Here is a 13,739-nt window from a genome sequence, read left to right as displayed (position 1 = left end):
CTACTCCACGGCCGAAACCTGCGTGGCATATGGTAAGAAGGCTCAAAGGGCTGTATCTATGGGTGTTGACGGCGGGAGACAGGGGTTCCCCTGGCGGGAGAGTGAGGTTGGGTCGGCGGGAAGCAGGGGAGGAGTGGGCGTGTCGTGTCGGTGTCGACATCGTGCGGGTCGGGGGCGGATTCCCCGGAAACATTTTGGGGGTGAACGAAGCGGCGGCAGCCTGTTTCGTCAACTAAACGAAGCCATTTTAAGGAATTCGGCCACTGACGCCGCCCCTGCCTTCGTAAGATACGAGCGCTGCACGGACATTGGCACATCGGTGCGTCCGTGCGCGTTTGGTTGCGTGTGTGTTTATGTGTTACAAGGTGGTGCGCACGATCTGTATGTGTGCGTGCCCTTCCTACCTCATGAAGAACAACACACGATAAGGTCCTGCCCTTGGCCCTTGGCCCTTGGTTGAGTGGTTCCTGCGCATCCGGCTCCTGGCTGCTTGATCCGGTGACCGGTGCTGTTCCCAGCCTCCCGCACTTCGCAGGCGAGCGAGGCAGGTGGGGGCCAGACATGACCTCATGTTCTGTGACGCTCCGGCGTGCAGCATCAGCGCAGGCATCCCAGGACCCAGGCACGCGTCCCGTGCCCCACGAAGTGCGTCGGCAGCGCCCTCGTGTAGCCCATGCAACCTCCATGGCTTACCCACACTGCTCTTGCTTGTCCTACATCACAATGGCTTACCCACAATGGCTTACCCACACTGGACTTGCGCCTTCTCGCATTCCGCGTTCCTAGCTCGTGAACTGCGTCAGCAGACCCCTCTTGTAGCCAATGCATCACCCTCCTTCACTGCCTCGGCAAGCGGCCCGGCACGCACACATCTATCATTGCAGCCCGGACACAACAGATGGACGGATGTGCGTACCAGACCAAAATTATCCCAAACCGCGCATCGCGCTGTTGCCCCGTCTACTACGTTCGCTTGTGAGTGTTGCGTTTTTTCAAGCACGTCAATACTACCCTCTTCACAGTTGACACAAGCTGACACGCACCCCATGATGCCCGTGCATGCTTCACATGCATGAAACGGGCCGCAGGTGCGCTGCGTGCCTGGCATGGGTTCCTTTCCTTTCATTTCGTGGAAGCCGCACACACACACATACACACACCTCGGCTCCTCCTACACGTGACTACTCAAAAGGTGAACACATGCATTCATTCCGGCGATCGACCTCCACATTTAGGACCGCAGATTGTGCTCCCAACTCGCCCACGCTCTCATTCTCTCAGCCCTGTGAAATTCCTCCTCTCTCTGTGCAATTCCTGCTCTCTCACGTGTTCACGCAAGCTTCTAAATAGCCGCCACGCCGCCGCCGCCACAGAAGTACCATAGTGTACATCACGCCCCCCTCCGCTGCCTGTCTCCATTTAACGTCAACGCGCCGCCGTTCCCTGACCACCCACGCCGCCACCGCCACCGCCACCGCCTTCACCCCCGCCAGCTGCCTTCCCCACCAGCGCCCCCGGCGCCACACCGCCTCCTCTTGCCGCGGCCGCCGCGGCCGGCAGTGGCGGCGGCGGCCCGGGCTGCCTGCACCTCCTCCAGGCCAGCAGTGCGGCGGCGGCGGCGAATGCGGCGTGGAAGCCTGCCAGCGCCGCCACGTCCCTCAGGGCTGCGTGAGGGTCCAGGCCCAGGGCGGACATGAATGTCTCGCCCAACACGTCATCCACACGCGCGTACCCCGACACCTGGGGTAAGAGGGGAGGGGCGGGGTGGGGGAGAAGGGGGAGGTTTACATTTCTCATGGCTTATGGAGGAGCGAGGCTGTAGCCAAGGGGAGGGGAGGGTTGTAGATACCAGCCCAAACTAAACCAAACCCAATGCAATAGAGCGAGGGGGAGAGCGTGGCCGATGCTTGACAACGGAGTGGCACGCGACAATAGTGGGGAGGGGATGGAAGGGGGGAGAAGTTGGGGGTCAGTGGAGGTGGTTGGTGTGCAGTTTGCGTGTTGGTTGGCAGTCACCACTGGCACGAGAGGCGCCGCAGTGGGACGTGCGGTGGTGTTGTGGAGCGCTGCTCCAGCAAACCCACAACCCACACCCCCGCCGCCCACCCCTGCCACTCAGCTCTCTCCTCTTCACGCCATTACAGTACGAATTTACAGCAGGTCCCGCCAGAGGTCTGGCCCCCCGCACCCCTCTCAGTACTCTCGGTCCCCACCGCCTCCACCAGCCCGTGCCTCCATCCCCGGCCCCAGCCCTGGCGCGCCGCCGCCGCCTCCGGCACTCACGTCGAACACGAAGCGTGTGCCCTTGACCTGGTTTGCGAACAGCGCCTCAAAGGCGTACGACAGCGGGCTCACGTACCTGCTCGTGGGGGGCGGGGAGCGGGGGGTGGGGTGGGGGTTATATGCCCGACCCAAACGAGTTGGGCCATCGAGATGTGATGGCAGAGGAAGAGGAGGGCATGCGTGTGGGTACGTGTTGGAAGCACGGGAGATGGCCATTCACCCCATCCTCCTCACCCTCCCACACACCCACTCTATTCAATCCCCACGCCTCTGCCTGAGCTCCGCTCGTTTTCGTTGGTTTTGGTTTAGTTTGGGCTGGTATTTACAACCCACCCTCACCTCAGCCACGCCAGGGCCGGGTGCATGGAGGCGGGGTTCACCAGGAAGCCCCCCACCAGCGTCCACAGCAGCAGTAGCAGGTTCATCAGCAGCGTCACTGTGGCTGTAGCAGCAGGGGGCAGGGCAGGGGTAGCGGGGGCAGGCGTGTTGCAGAGTTGCAGGAGTAAGGCAGGAGCGGAGAAGGGGTCGAAGAAGGTGTTGAGCAGGTGCGAATCGGATAGGTTCACCCTCAGGCGCACCCAAGTGCTTCATTCACTCGCACACACCACAGCATCCAAACTGACACAGCCCACAGCCCACAGCCCACACGGCCCCAAGCCCCAAGTCCCCAGTCCCAAGCCTGTTGCCCCTATGACATCCCCCCCCCCACCCCTAGCGCCCCCCACGCCCCCCTCCCACCACCCCCACCACCCCCATTCCCCACGCCCACCTCCCCCCCCCCAGCTCAGCCCTACCCGCATTGGGCGCCGCCGCCGCCGCCGCCATGGCCAGCGCCCCGCTGCAGGCCGCGAAGCCCGCCAGCACCAACACGAAGGCGGCGGGGCGGCCCGGCCCCGCCGCCGTGAGCCCCACCAGCGGGTATAGCAGGGCCGAGTAGAGGGCGGCGGGCAGGGCGCGCAGGAGGAGCCCGTCCAGGACCTGGGTGTGACGGGGTTACAAGCATGAGGTGCGTTAAGGAAGTGGTAGGTGGTGGAAAATCCTCCCCTCCCCCCTCCCCTTTCTCCCTTGTATCCAATGTTTATACCCTGCAAACCCCCTCCCCCTCCCCTATCCCCCTCTCCCCCTCTCCCCCCCCTGTCCCCCTCTCCCCCTCCCCAAACAAACCTACTGCCCTCACCACTCACCAGTCGCGGCAGCATGTAGGCGCTGACGGGGTAGTAGCCGCCCGCCACCTCGCGCCCCACCAGCGCCCGCTCCCGCATCAGGCCGTCCAGGGAGGTGAGTGAGGTGAAGCCGAACAGTGCCAGGCTGAAGAAGATGGCGCCTGTGGGTTTGGTTGGGGAGCGGGTGGAAAGGGGTTGGGGAGTTGGTGGGTAGGGTAGTTGGTGGCCCCATACCCGACACTTCACGCTTAACGCCTGGCCGGAACAGCTGTCCCCACTCCTCTCATCCCCGCTCCTGACCCCTCCTCCCTCCTCCCCTCTCCTCCCCTCCCCTCCCCTCTCCTCCCCAACCTCCGCCACGCACTCACCCGCCGCGTTCTGCATGCCCGTCAGGTCCGCCTCCTGCCGCAGGAAGATGAGCCCCACCAGCGCCCCCGCCCCCAGCCCCAGCGCCACATGCAGCAGCAGCAGGCCGGGCGAGCGCGCCAGGTCAGCACCGCACCGCCACGTCAGCAGGCAGGCGGCACGCCACCACAGCCGCCAGCCGCCGGAGCAGGAGGAGGAGGAGGCGGAGATGGGGGAGGAGGCGGTGGGGGAGGAGGTGGGGGAGGAGGTGGGGGCGGGGGAGGTGGGGGAGGTGCGGGCTGCTGCTCCCGCTCCTGCTGCTGCTACTGCGCCTGCTGCTGCTGCTGCCGGCGGCGGATAGGGAGCCATTCCTGCTACTGCCGGCGGTGGACCGGGAGCCGCTGCTACTGCCGAGGGCGAATACCGGCTGGCGGGATCCGTTGGCGGCTGTAGCGGCGGTGTGGGTGCCGGAGGTGGGTACGGCAGCAGCGCGACGTTCCAGTGGTGGGAGGTGGCGGCGGTGGCGGAGGAGGAGGAGGGGGAGCCTGGCACGGCTACTGCTACTGCCGCCGTTGGCGCTGGCGCTGCGGAAACCCACTCCCCGTCCGTCTCCGCATTCTCCTGACCCTGTTGCTGCTGCCACGGCTGCTGCTGCTGCTGCTGCTGCTGCTGCTGCTGCTGCTGCTGCTGCTGCTGCTTCCATGGCTGTAGCTGTTGGGCCAGCTTGTGCGGTGGGTGGTGGTGGCCGGCTGTAGCAGCTGCTGCAGCCGCAGCGGCAGCGGCCACCGCGCCCGCTGCAGCCCCCTCCAGGTTCTGAGCTGTCAGCCGCCGCGGCCGGCCCGCAGGTGGCAGTAGCAGCAGCGATTGGGGCCCGCTGCTATAGCTGCCGCCGCCGCCGCCGGCGATGCTACTGCCGCCGCTTCGCGATCGGGAGATGGCGCTGTGGGCGGCAGTAGCAGCAATTCCAGCGGCGGCGGCTGTGGCTGTAGCAGGGGGCGTCAGGACGGAGGTCGCGGTGCGGCTGGCGGCCATGGGTGTGCTACTGCCGAGCCCGGGGGTGGCAGTAGCAGTAGTTGTGTCGGAAGTGGATGGCGTTGTGTCCACACCAGCCGCCGGTAACGCTGTGCTGCTGCCGCTGCTGCTACTGCTGCTGCTACTGCCGTCGCCGCCGCTGTTGTCGGCCCTGCTACTGCCACCGCCCACAACCACAGGGTCGCAGCCATGGTTCTCCAGCGGCAGTAGCGCCGCCGCCGCCGGCTCAGGCGGCAATAGCAGCGGCGGCGGAGCCAGCGGCGCTGCTACTGCCGCCTTCTCAACCAAGTGGTTGGAAAGCACAGGCGGAGAGACGGCTGTAGCAGTGGCGGCGGGCCCACCTGCGTCTGCCGTACACTCGCCGTCCGGGCCGGCAGGAGCAGCTGCAGCTACTGCCGCTGCAGCCCGGTCGGCAGTAGCAGCAGGGGCAGCAGTGCCGCCGGCAGTAGCGGTATCAGCACCAGTGGCGGCATCTGCAGAGGCATCGGCAGTAGCAGAGGCGGCGCCAGTGGCGGCGGCGGCGGCGGCAGTAGCTGCCACCAGGGCTGCGGCGGCGGGCGGGTGGTTGGCCAGCTGTAGCAGGTGCTCGCAGATGGCGCGGCCTGGTGGGGTGGGGTGGGATGGTGTGTATGGGTGTGGGTGTGGGTGAGAGTGTGGGTGCGTCCGTGGGTTTCGCACGACTGAACAGCCACCACACATCCTTCAGTCCAAGATCAAAGAGTTGGAGTGGGCATATGGCAGGACGCCGCTACTTGTTCCCACGTAACACGTAAGTAAACGTCACGGGGAACACACGTCCACACACGTTCATAAGTCCACACGCAACCACATGCAACCACACCACCCAAACGAATGTCACTCACCCGGGGGACAGGCCCAGCCCGCCGCCGCGCAGTGCGCCGCCGCCGCCGCCGGGCGACCGAAGAACGCCGCACCCCCTCCGGCTCCGCCTCCTGCTCCGCCTCCAACCCATATTCCTCCTCCTTTCCCGGATCCAGGAAGCAGACCAGACGGTCCGGGCCGACCAGACTGCGGACCAGGCGGCGGGCCAGACGGCGGACCAGACGAGGGCGGCGGCGGCGGCGGCGCCAGCAGCATGAGGCGGTCCAGTCTGGCCACCATGTCTGGTGAGGGCTGGTGCAGCGACAGCAGTACCACTCGGCCGTGCGAGGCGACCTGTGTGTTTTGTTTTGGGGGCGGGGTTCTTAAATAAGGGCGGGAGAAACGGGGGGTGGCGACTTTCCCAAACAAACGCACGCCCCCATAACCCCGAGTTGGAAACCCTTCCCCTCCCCCTGCTCCGCTCGTTTTCGTTGGTTTGCTTTAGTTTGTTTTGGGCTGGTATTTACAACCCCTCCCGCCCCCCCCCCCCCCGCCCTCACCGCCGCGCACGTGCGGATGAGGTTGTGTGCCGCCCAGCTGTCTAGGCCGCTGGTCGGCTCGTCAAGCACCAACAGCCGCGGCGAGATAACCAGCTCCATAGCAATGGACACGCGCCGCCGCTCGCCGCCTGTGGGTTGGTTGGTTGGGTGGGTTGGTGGGTTGGTGGGTGGTTGGTTGGTTGAGGGTGGGTGGGTGGGTTGGTGGGTGGATGGGTGGATAGGAGGGGCTGGTGGGCTGGTGTGTCTGCGCGTGTGTGTCAGGGTCGGGAAAAGGTGCGGAGATGGGTGTGGGGCATGTGGAAATGGGGAAACCGGAAGAGATACACACACGCAGCCACACGCAGCTGCCGCCGCCACTCACCACTGATTCCACGCCCAGTCGCGCCAAAGCAGCTCAGCACACCGCCGCCGCCGCCTCCTCCGCCGCCTCCGCCGCCGCACCCACCAACGCCGCAGCCGCCGCCAAACGGCCACCACGCTCCCAGCCCACTTCCTCCTGCCTTGCTGCCGCCTCCCCCGCCGCCTCCCCCGCCGCCACCACCGCCTCCTCCTCCGCCGCCGCCTCCCAAGCCGGTGCCCACGAGGCAGTGTGCCACGCGTGTCAAACCCAACTCCTCAAGCACCCCCGCCACCCGAGCCTGTGGGGGTGGAGGTGGGAGGGTGGGCGAGAGAGGCGGTGCGCGGGGGTTTGAGCGTGTATTTGCGCTCCTTATCAAATGTGCTGTCACATGCTTTCTTGCTTTTGACATCGTGACGGCACGCCTGGCAAGCCCCAAACCCGCGCCCGTCGCCGCGCCCCTGCCTGTCTGTCCTGGCTTGCACCTCTCCCTCCTTCGCATCCCTTTGCCTCCTCCTCCCCAACCCGCCCTCTACCGCCCTCCCTCCTTCCCTCCCGCCCGCCCGCCCTCTGCCGCCTTCCTTTCCTCCCTCCCGCCCTCCCTCCTCCCTCCCTCCTTCTCCCTCCCTCCCTATCCCCCCCTCACCTTGACCTCCCCTGCGGGCGTGTGTGGCGGCAGTCGCAGTGCGGCGCTGTAGGCCACACACTCGGCCACGGTGAGAGAGGCAGGCAGCACGTCCGCCTGCATGTGTGGGTGTGTGTGTGGGTGTGGGTGTGTTGAGGGGGGGGGTTGCAAGGATGTTTGGAAAAGCGGTACAGAGGGTGGGGGGGGGGGTTAGGTTACAAAGTTGGTACAGAGAGGGGGGGAGGTTGTAAATAGCAGCCTCACCGAAAATTAAACCCAGTACAAAAGAGCGAGGGGGGTTGCAAAGATTGGTACAGAGAATTATAGCGAAGTGGGCAGCAGGCGTGCGCGTGCCAATGACGGGGGGGGGGTAACAATCATGGTTGATTTAGAAGAGGCGAGGTGGGGGGCGCAGAGGTGCGCGGAGGACGGGAGGAGGGTGAGGGGCCGCGGCATGTTGTGCAGTTGTAGGGTGTGCAGAACCAGGTTCAAGAATGTGGCAGGAATTTTGAGAGGTGTGAGCGCGGCAACTGCACACACATGTTTTCCACATACCCCGCCGTACACGCCTCGTGTGTTGGCGCCGCATGCACACACGAACACACGCACACACGCCCCCACCTGTGGGGGGGGTGCGTACTACCGTAATCAAGAAGTGAACTTGTAGAACCGTTATTGTATCACGACAGGACGACAGCGACCGCAACGCCTTCTCTCTCATACACACGCCCCCACCTGCGGCACCAGCCCGGTCGCCCGCCGCAGCGCCGCCTGCCGCGCCTCCCCGCCCAGAGCCACCCGACCTCCCACACGTGCGCCGGGGGGCAGCTCGACATAGGAGCTGGGGGGGTGGGGGATTGGGGTGGGGGAGGGTGGGGTGGGGTGGGGTGTTGGGGTTGGGAGGGGTGGGGTAAGGACTGGAGGTGAGTTAACAGGTTCGGGATGCGGCGGAGGGTTGGGTCAGGCTACCATTGTATACTCGTTTCAGTTGCACACGTACCCACTACTGGGCCGGGGGGGAGGGAAGCATGCAAAACCCAACTGCCTAAACTGCCCATCCGAACCCCCTCTTAGCAACTCCCTGCTCCCACTCAAAACCGCCCCTCCTCACCCCCGTTCTGCTACTGATGGGGCCTTTTCGTTGGGCTCGGGTATATATAACCCATATACCGTATACCGCAAGCCCCCGCTGAAATCCTTGCACTTCAAACTACTGATAGGATCACTCTGTTCCCCCCACCCCCACCCCCACCCCCCACGCCCTCACCCCCACCTGGCCAGCACACTCAGCAGTGTGCTCTTGCCGCAGCCGCTCGGCCCCACCACACCCAGCATCTCGCCAGCCCGCACACAGCCTGTGTGAACGGCGGGTGAGTGTGTGTGTGTGTGTGTGTGTGTGTGTGTGTGTGTTAGAGCAGAAAGAGCACAAGGAAAACATTACGCGTAGGACAGTGTATGCGATGCAGAATTACGGCCGCGGATTACCTTCAGAGTATACTTACCGCAGCCGACCGACCTGCCGAGCCGAGACCATACTTACCCGAAGCACCTGTTACGCCCATCTACCTAACCTTGGGTGGGGATTAGTGTCCACACGATCCCAAGGGTGCAAGCCCATGCGAGTGTCCTACAACACTGTGTGTGTGTGTGTGTGTGTGTGTGTGTGTGTGTGTGTGTGTGTGTGTGTGTGTGTGTGTGTGTGTGATGGGGGAACGTGTGCGTGTGTGTGCGCGTGTGTGGGATGTGTGATGGGGGGAAACGTGTGGTTGGATGGTTGGGACGGTCAGGCAATGGTCAGTAACAGGCACACACACGCAATGAAAGTGAGTGGGACCAAATAGACTTGAATAACAAGACATGAATAACAATTCGTTGGCAATCACCCCCAAAACATATACAAAAACCACATACCTGGTCACAAATTACAAATCACAAATCGCACCCAAACACATACCCAAGGCCCAAGCACATATATACACGGTCCCCCTGCCGCCCCTGACAGCTACGGCCACAGCCGCAGCCACAGTCCCGACCCCAAACACGCACGCACCTGACACCCCGTCCACGATCGGGCGCCAGCCACTGCGGCCGGCAGTAGCAGCAGCAGCCGTGGCAGCACTCGCACCCGCAGCCGCAGTGGCAGTAGCAGCAGCGGCACCACCACTGCTGCTGCCGCGGCCGCGGCGGCGCAGCCCGGCCCCGACCCTCGCCAGCGTCGCCGCCGCCCAGCCGCCCAGCCCGCCGCCGCCGCCACCTCCTCCAACTGCACGTACTCCGGGAGGTGGCTGAGGCGGCGGCGCCGCTGCCGCCGCCACCGTAGTATCGTCTGCGTCTGCGTCTCCTGAAACGCCATCCGCCGTCTTGTTCCTGACGCCGCCGCCGCCGCCGCCACCGCCACCGCCGCCATTGCTGCCGCCACTGGCAGTGTCAATGGCCGAGGCGCCGCCGCCGCCGCGGGCCGCGGTTAGGAGTGATGGCGGCTGCGGCTGTGGTGAGGCGTTGGCAGCAGAGGATTCGGAGGTGGAGGTGGTGGAGTCGGGCCGGAAGGCGGGTGGGTAGGCAGGAGGGGAAGCGGCGGCGGCGGCGGCGGTGGCTGCAGCCGCAGCTGCCGCGTCCGCGGTCTTGGGCTGTGGCGGACTTGCAAGGTGGCTGCTACCGCCACTGCTGCCACTGCCGAAACTGCTGATGCTGCTACTGCCGCGTCCACCTCCAGGCCTACCGTCTCCGCCGCCAGCAGCCACTGCTGCTGCTGCTGCTGGGGTGCGAGGGCGGTGGCTGCCGAGGCGGTGGCTGTGGTGATGAGGGTGCTTGGGGGGGTGGTGTGGAACGAACACACTCACATCCTCAAACACAAACACGAGCTCGTCATTCGCGGCACCGCCGCTGCCGCCGATTGCTACGTCATCGCCGCCGCCGCCGCCGCCGCCGCCGCCGCCGCGGCGGCCGGAGCCCTTGAAAAGCGCTGCCCCCGCCTCCTCCAGATCCCCATTACCGCCACCTCTGCCGCCGCCGGCCTTAGTCGCAGCGGCGGCGGCGGCGGCGGCAGCGGAAGGCGCCGTGTTGCCATCAGGCGCCTGCTGCGGCTGCTGCTGCCAACCGCTGCCTCCGCCGCCAGAACCGCCGCCGCCGCCAAAACCGCCAAAACCGCCAAAACCGTCACCAACGTCGTCGTCGCCATCCAGGGAAGTGTAACCGCCGCCGCCGCCGCCGTAACGGCCGCCGCCGCCGCCGTGTGGGTCTTGGTAGCTAGACCAGACGGCAGCAAAACTGCGGCGGTGCGCCCACAGCCCCAGAGCCAGAGCCGCTGCCAGCAGCGTCACCGCGGCCACGGGCAGAGCTGTTTGGGGGTTGGGTGTGGGGATTGGGTGTGGGTTGTATATACCAGCCCAAACTAAACCAAACCAAGCTGAAACGAGCGGAGCACAGGTAGAGGCGTTGGTTGCAAGCGATACTGGGGGTTGTTCATTCCAATCCCAAAGTAGTCATTGCCATTGGGAGGGGTGGGGTGGGGGTGGGGCTGGGGGTTAGCCGAAAACGGAGTGATCAAATCACAAGTATGAAGTGGGCTTGGGATTTCGGGGGTGAGTGTCGGGCAAAGTGGCCGTGCCGAGTACGTGGCATCGTACGTTACCCCCACCCCAACCCCCACACCCACCCCACCCCCATCTACCCGCACCCACCTGCCAGCAACGGCACCCAGTCCTGCACGGGCGGCGGCGGCGGCGGCTCCGCACCCAGCAGCGCCGCAGCCACCGAGGCGGAGGCGGCGCTGGGCCGACACTCCCGAGCCGAGCAGGCCAGCGGCATGTCGAACGGAATGCCCTCAATCTCCAGCTTGCAGTTCCCCCCGCCTCCTCCGCCCCCACCGCTTCCGCCGCTGCTACCGCCGGGGGTGCTGCCGGCGTCGGAAGCACTGCTGGTGCTACTGCCGCCGCTGCCGCTGCCGCTGCCGCTACTGATACTGCTGCCGCTGCTACTGCCGCCGCTGCCGCTGCTACTGCCGGTTGTGGGGCAGGTCATACGGATGTTGCTTCCGGCGCTGCCGACCATGTCCGCCAGCCGGCTGCTGCAGGCAGGCATGCTACTGCCACTGCGGCTACTGCCACTGCCGCTGCTACTGCTGCGGTTGCTGCTGCTGCTGCTGCTACCGCCGGTAGGCATGTCAGTGGGGCACGCGCATTCGAGGCCGCCGTCACACCTGCGTGTGCGTGCGTATGTGTGCGTTTACCGTGCTGGGGGCAAGCCAACCCAAATCAGAGCCCCAATAGGCGCACGCGAACGCACGAACCGCATACGTAGCCATATACACACGCACACACACACACACACACACACGCACGCAAGCACACACACACACACACACACACACACACACACACACACACACACACACACACACACACACACACACACACACGCATCGCTCAAGCACTGCATGTCGCACAGTATGCGCGTCCCCCCCTCTCGTGTTTATCTAAAACACACGCACACACACGCACGCACCAGTAGGAGCGGCTGCCCTGGACGAAATGACAGCTCCGTGCCAGGCACTGCGAGGGGGGGATTACATTCATGATTACTTAAGAAGTGAAGGCGTGGCCAGGTACAGTAGGACAGGTGGGAGGGAGAGTCGGAGGGAGGGAATGAAGGGGAGAGCATTAACAGGGGCAGGGTGGAGCGGACGCATGAGGCTCCCGATTGCATGGGCCTAGCCCCCCCTGAAATTTGTATGTTGAGTTTGAGTTTGCGGCAAGGTGGCAAATTCATGGCATGCACCCATGTAGACAAAACCCACACGCATACACATACACACGCACATGCACACACATACACACGCACATGCACACACATGCATAACATGCACACGGACACACACCTGCAGGTAAGCCCGTTTGAAAAAGTCTCCCGCCCGCAGCGCGATAAGGCAGTAGCCGCCGCCGCTACTGCCACTGCTGTTGCTACTGCTGTTGCTGTTGCTACTGCCATTGGCACTAATGCTGTTGGCGGCTTCTGCTCCTCCTGCTGCCGGCGCCCCCGCTGCTCCTGCTGCTGCAGCTGCTGCTGCGGAGGCGGAGGCGGCTGCTGTGGAGGTTGTGAGGTAGGCAGACAGGTTCAGTTGCTGTCCCAGTGCGGCCCAGGCGGGGAGCAGGGGCGCGATGGGGACCGTGCTGCAATACACCTGCGTGTGTGTGTGTGTGAGCGTGTGTGTATCGTACGGGCGGGGGGTGGGGTGGGGATTATGTGAGATGGATCGTATCCGCCCATGACCGATTCAGTGAGTTAAGCCGCTAGACAAGGTATAGAGTAGTTGTTGTCGAAATCCAAACGAACCACAACCTAGAAGCCAGAAGCCAGAAGCCTTAGGCCGAAGCCAGCCCTCAGACGCCGTCTTCGAACAAGGGCGCGGGCGTGGGAAGCGAGGGCACGGGTAGGAGCACGGGCAAGAGCGAGGGACAGGGACAGCGCACGCACGGGCGACGGACAGATGTTATGAGCCGGACTCCCACACACACACACACCGAGACCCCTCGCCGCGGCGCCCGGCGTGCTCTCGCGGACCGCCCAGACCGCTGCCAGCCTTGCGACGCCGCCGCCCCACCAAGCATGCTGCCTGCGCCGGGCTGCTGCTGTGGTGGTGGCGGGGGGCGGCATGGGATTCGTGGCAGCGGCCTGGGCGGTCCTCAACAGCATGCCGGGTGTCGCAGCGACGGCTCTGGGGGGAGAGGCCTGTCCACGTGCCCTTTCCCTCGCCTATGTCCGTGCCCTTCCCACGCCCGCACCCTGGCACACAAGACACACGCCCGCACACGCACACGCACACGCACACGCACACGCACACGCGCACGCACACGCGCACGCGCACGCGCACGCACACGCGCACGCGCACGCGCACGCGCACGCGCACGCGCACACGCACACACACACACACACACACACACACACACACACAGCCACACAGCCACACGCGCGCACATGCGAGCGAAACACACGCTCTCCCCCCGCCCCCGCCCCCTCACCTCCATGGAATCCAGGAATTTGGCGATGCTGGATCCGGCGGCGCCGCCCGACACACACGTGATGGACTTGTACAGCGTACGGTTGGAGTAGGCCAGGCTGCATGGGGCACGTGGGGGGGGGAGGGGGGGTTATATTCATGATTAGTAAAGTGGTAAACGGTAAGCGCTACCGACGATGTGTGTGTGGTTGCGTGCGTCTGGGGGGGGGGTTGTAGATACCAGCCCAAACTAAACCAAACCCAATGCAATAGAGCCTTAGGGGGGGGGGGGTAAAGTGTTGCAAGTGATAATACATGGGATGGGGAAAGGGGGTTTGTTATATAAAGTCGCCCAAACTAAACCCCACCAAACCAGACTAGCGGGGGAAGGAGACATGCGTGCACGTGCAGGCCGTGAGGGCATGGGGTATGGTGATGCATCATGCATGCATGCATGCGTGCGGGCAAACAAGGGACACACCTGGAGGCGCAGGTGGCCCGGGGGTCGGAGGGCATGAGGGAGGTGCAGGCCAGGGGGGCGCCCAGGTCGCAGGCGGCACAGCCCGGGCCGGACCAG

General features: G+C 64.9%; 1 protein-coding gene across 1 annotated transcript; it reads right to left on the bottom strand.

Moving 5' to 3' along the window:
* Positions 1–346: 346 nt before the first annotated feature.
* Positions 347–13,737, bottom strand: CHLRE_04g217850v5 (uncharacterized protein). The gene is made up of 18 exons (XM_043061737.1): positions 13,644–13,737; positions 13,185–13,281; positions 12,044–12,346; positions 11,671–11,717; positions 10,848–11,365; positions 9,218–10,504; positions 8,441–8,522; positions 7,903–8,008; positions 7,189–7,284; positions 6,567–6,843; positions 6,206–6,333; positions 5,687–5,999; positions 3,815–5,425; positions 3,468–3,607; positions 3,078–3,261; positions 2,623–2,725; positions 2,284–2,359; positions 347–1,740 (listed from the first exon to the last, which is right to left on the bottom strand). The coding sequence occupies exons 1-18, from the start codon at positions 13,676–13,678 to the stop codon at positions 1,426–1,428; spliced, it is 5,718 nt and encodes a 1,905-aa protein (XP_042925179.1). The 5' UTR covers positions 13,679–13,737; the 3' UTR covers positions 347–1,425.
* Between the last annotated feature and the right edge of the window lie 2 nt (positions 13,738–13,739).

Source organism: Chlamydomonas reinhardtii, chromosome 4 (genome assembly GCF_000002595.2).
Source record: "Chlamydomonas reinhardtii strain CC-503 cw92 mt+ chromosome 4, whole genome shotgun sequence".
Taxonomy (NCBI): domain Eukaryota; kingdom Viridiplantae; phylum Chlorophyta; class Chlorophyceae; order Chlamydomonadales; family Chlamydomonadaceae; genus Chlamydomonas; species Chlamydomonas reinhardtii.
Note: the sequence above shows the minus strand (reverse complement) of the source record. Positions and strands in the feature narration are given on the sequence as shown.

Excerpts from the sequence above, each read along its gene's own strand:
- CHLRE_04g217850v5 (XM_043061737.1), bottom strand. The coding sequence starts at position 13,678 with ATGCCCTCCGACCCCCGGGCCACCTGCGCCTCCAG. Across the intron at positions 10,505-10,847 it reads CTGGGTGCCGTTGCTGGCAG|CTCTGCCCGTGGCCGCGGTG; the intron begins GTGGGTGCGGGT and ends ACCCCCAAACAG. Across the intron at positions 3,608-3,814 it reads GGGCATGCAGAACGCGGCGG|GCGCCATCTTCTTCAGCCTG; the intron begins GTGAGTGCGTGG and ends CCAAACCCACAG.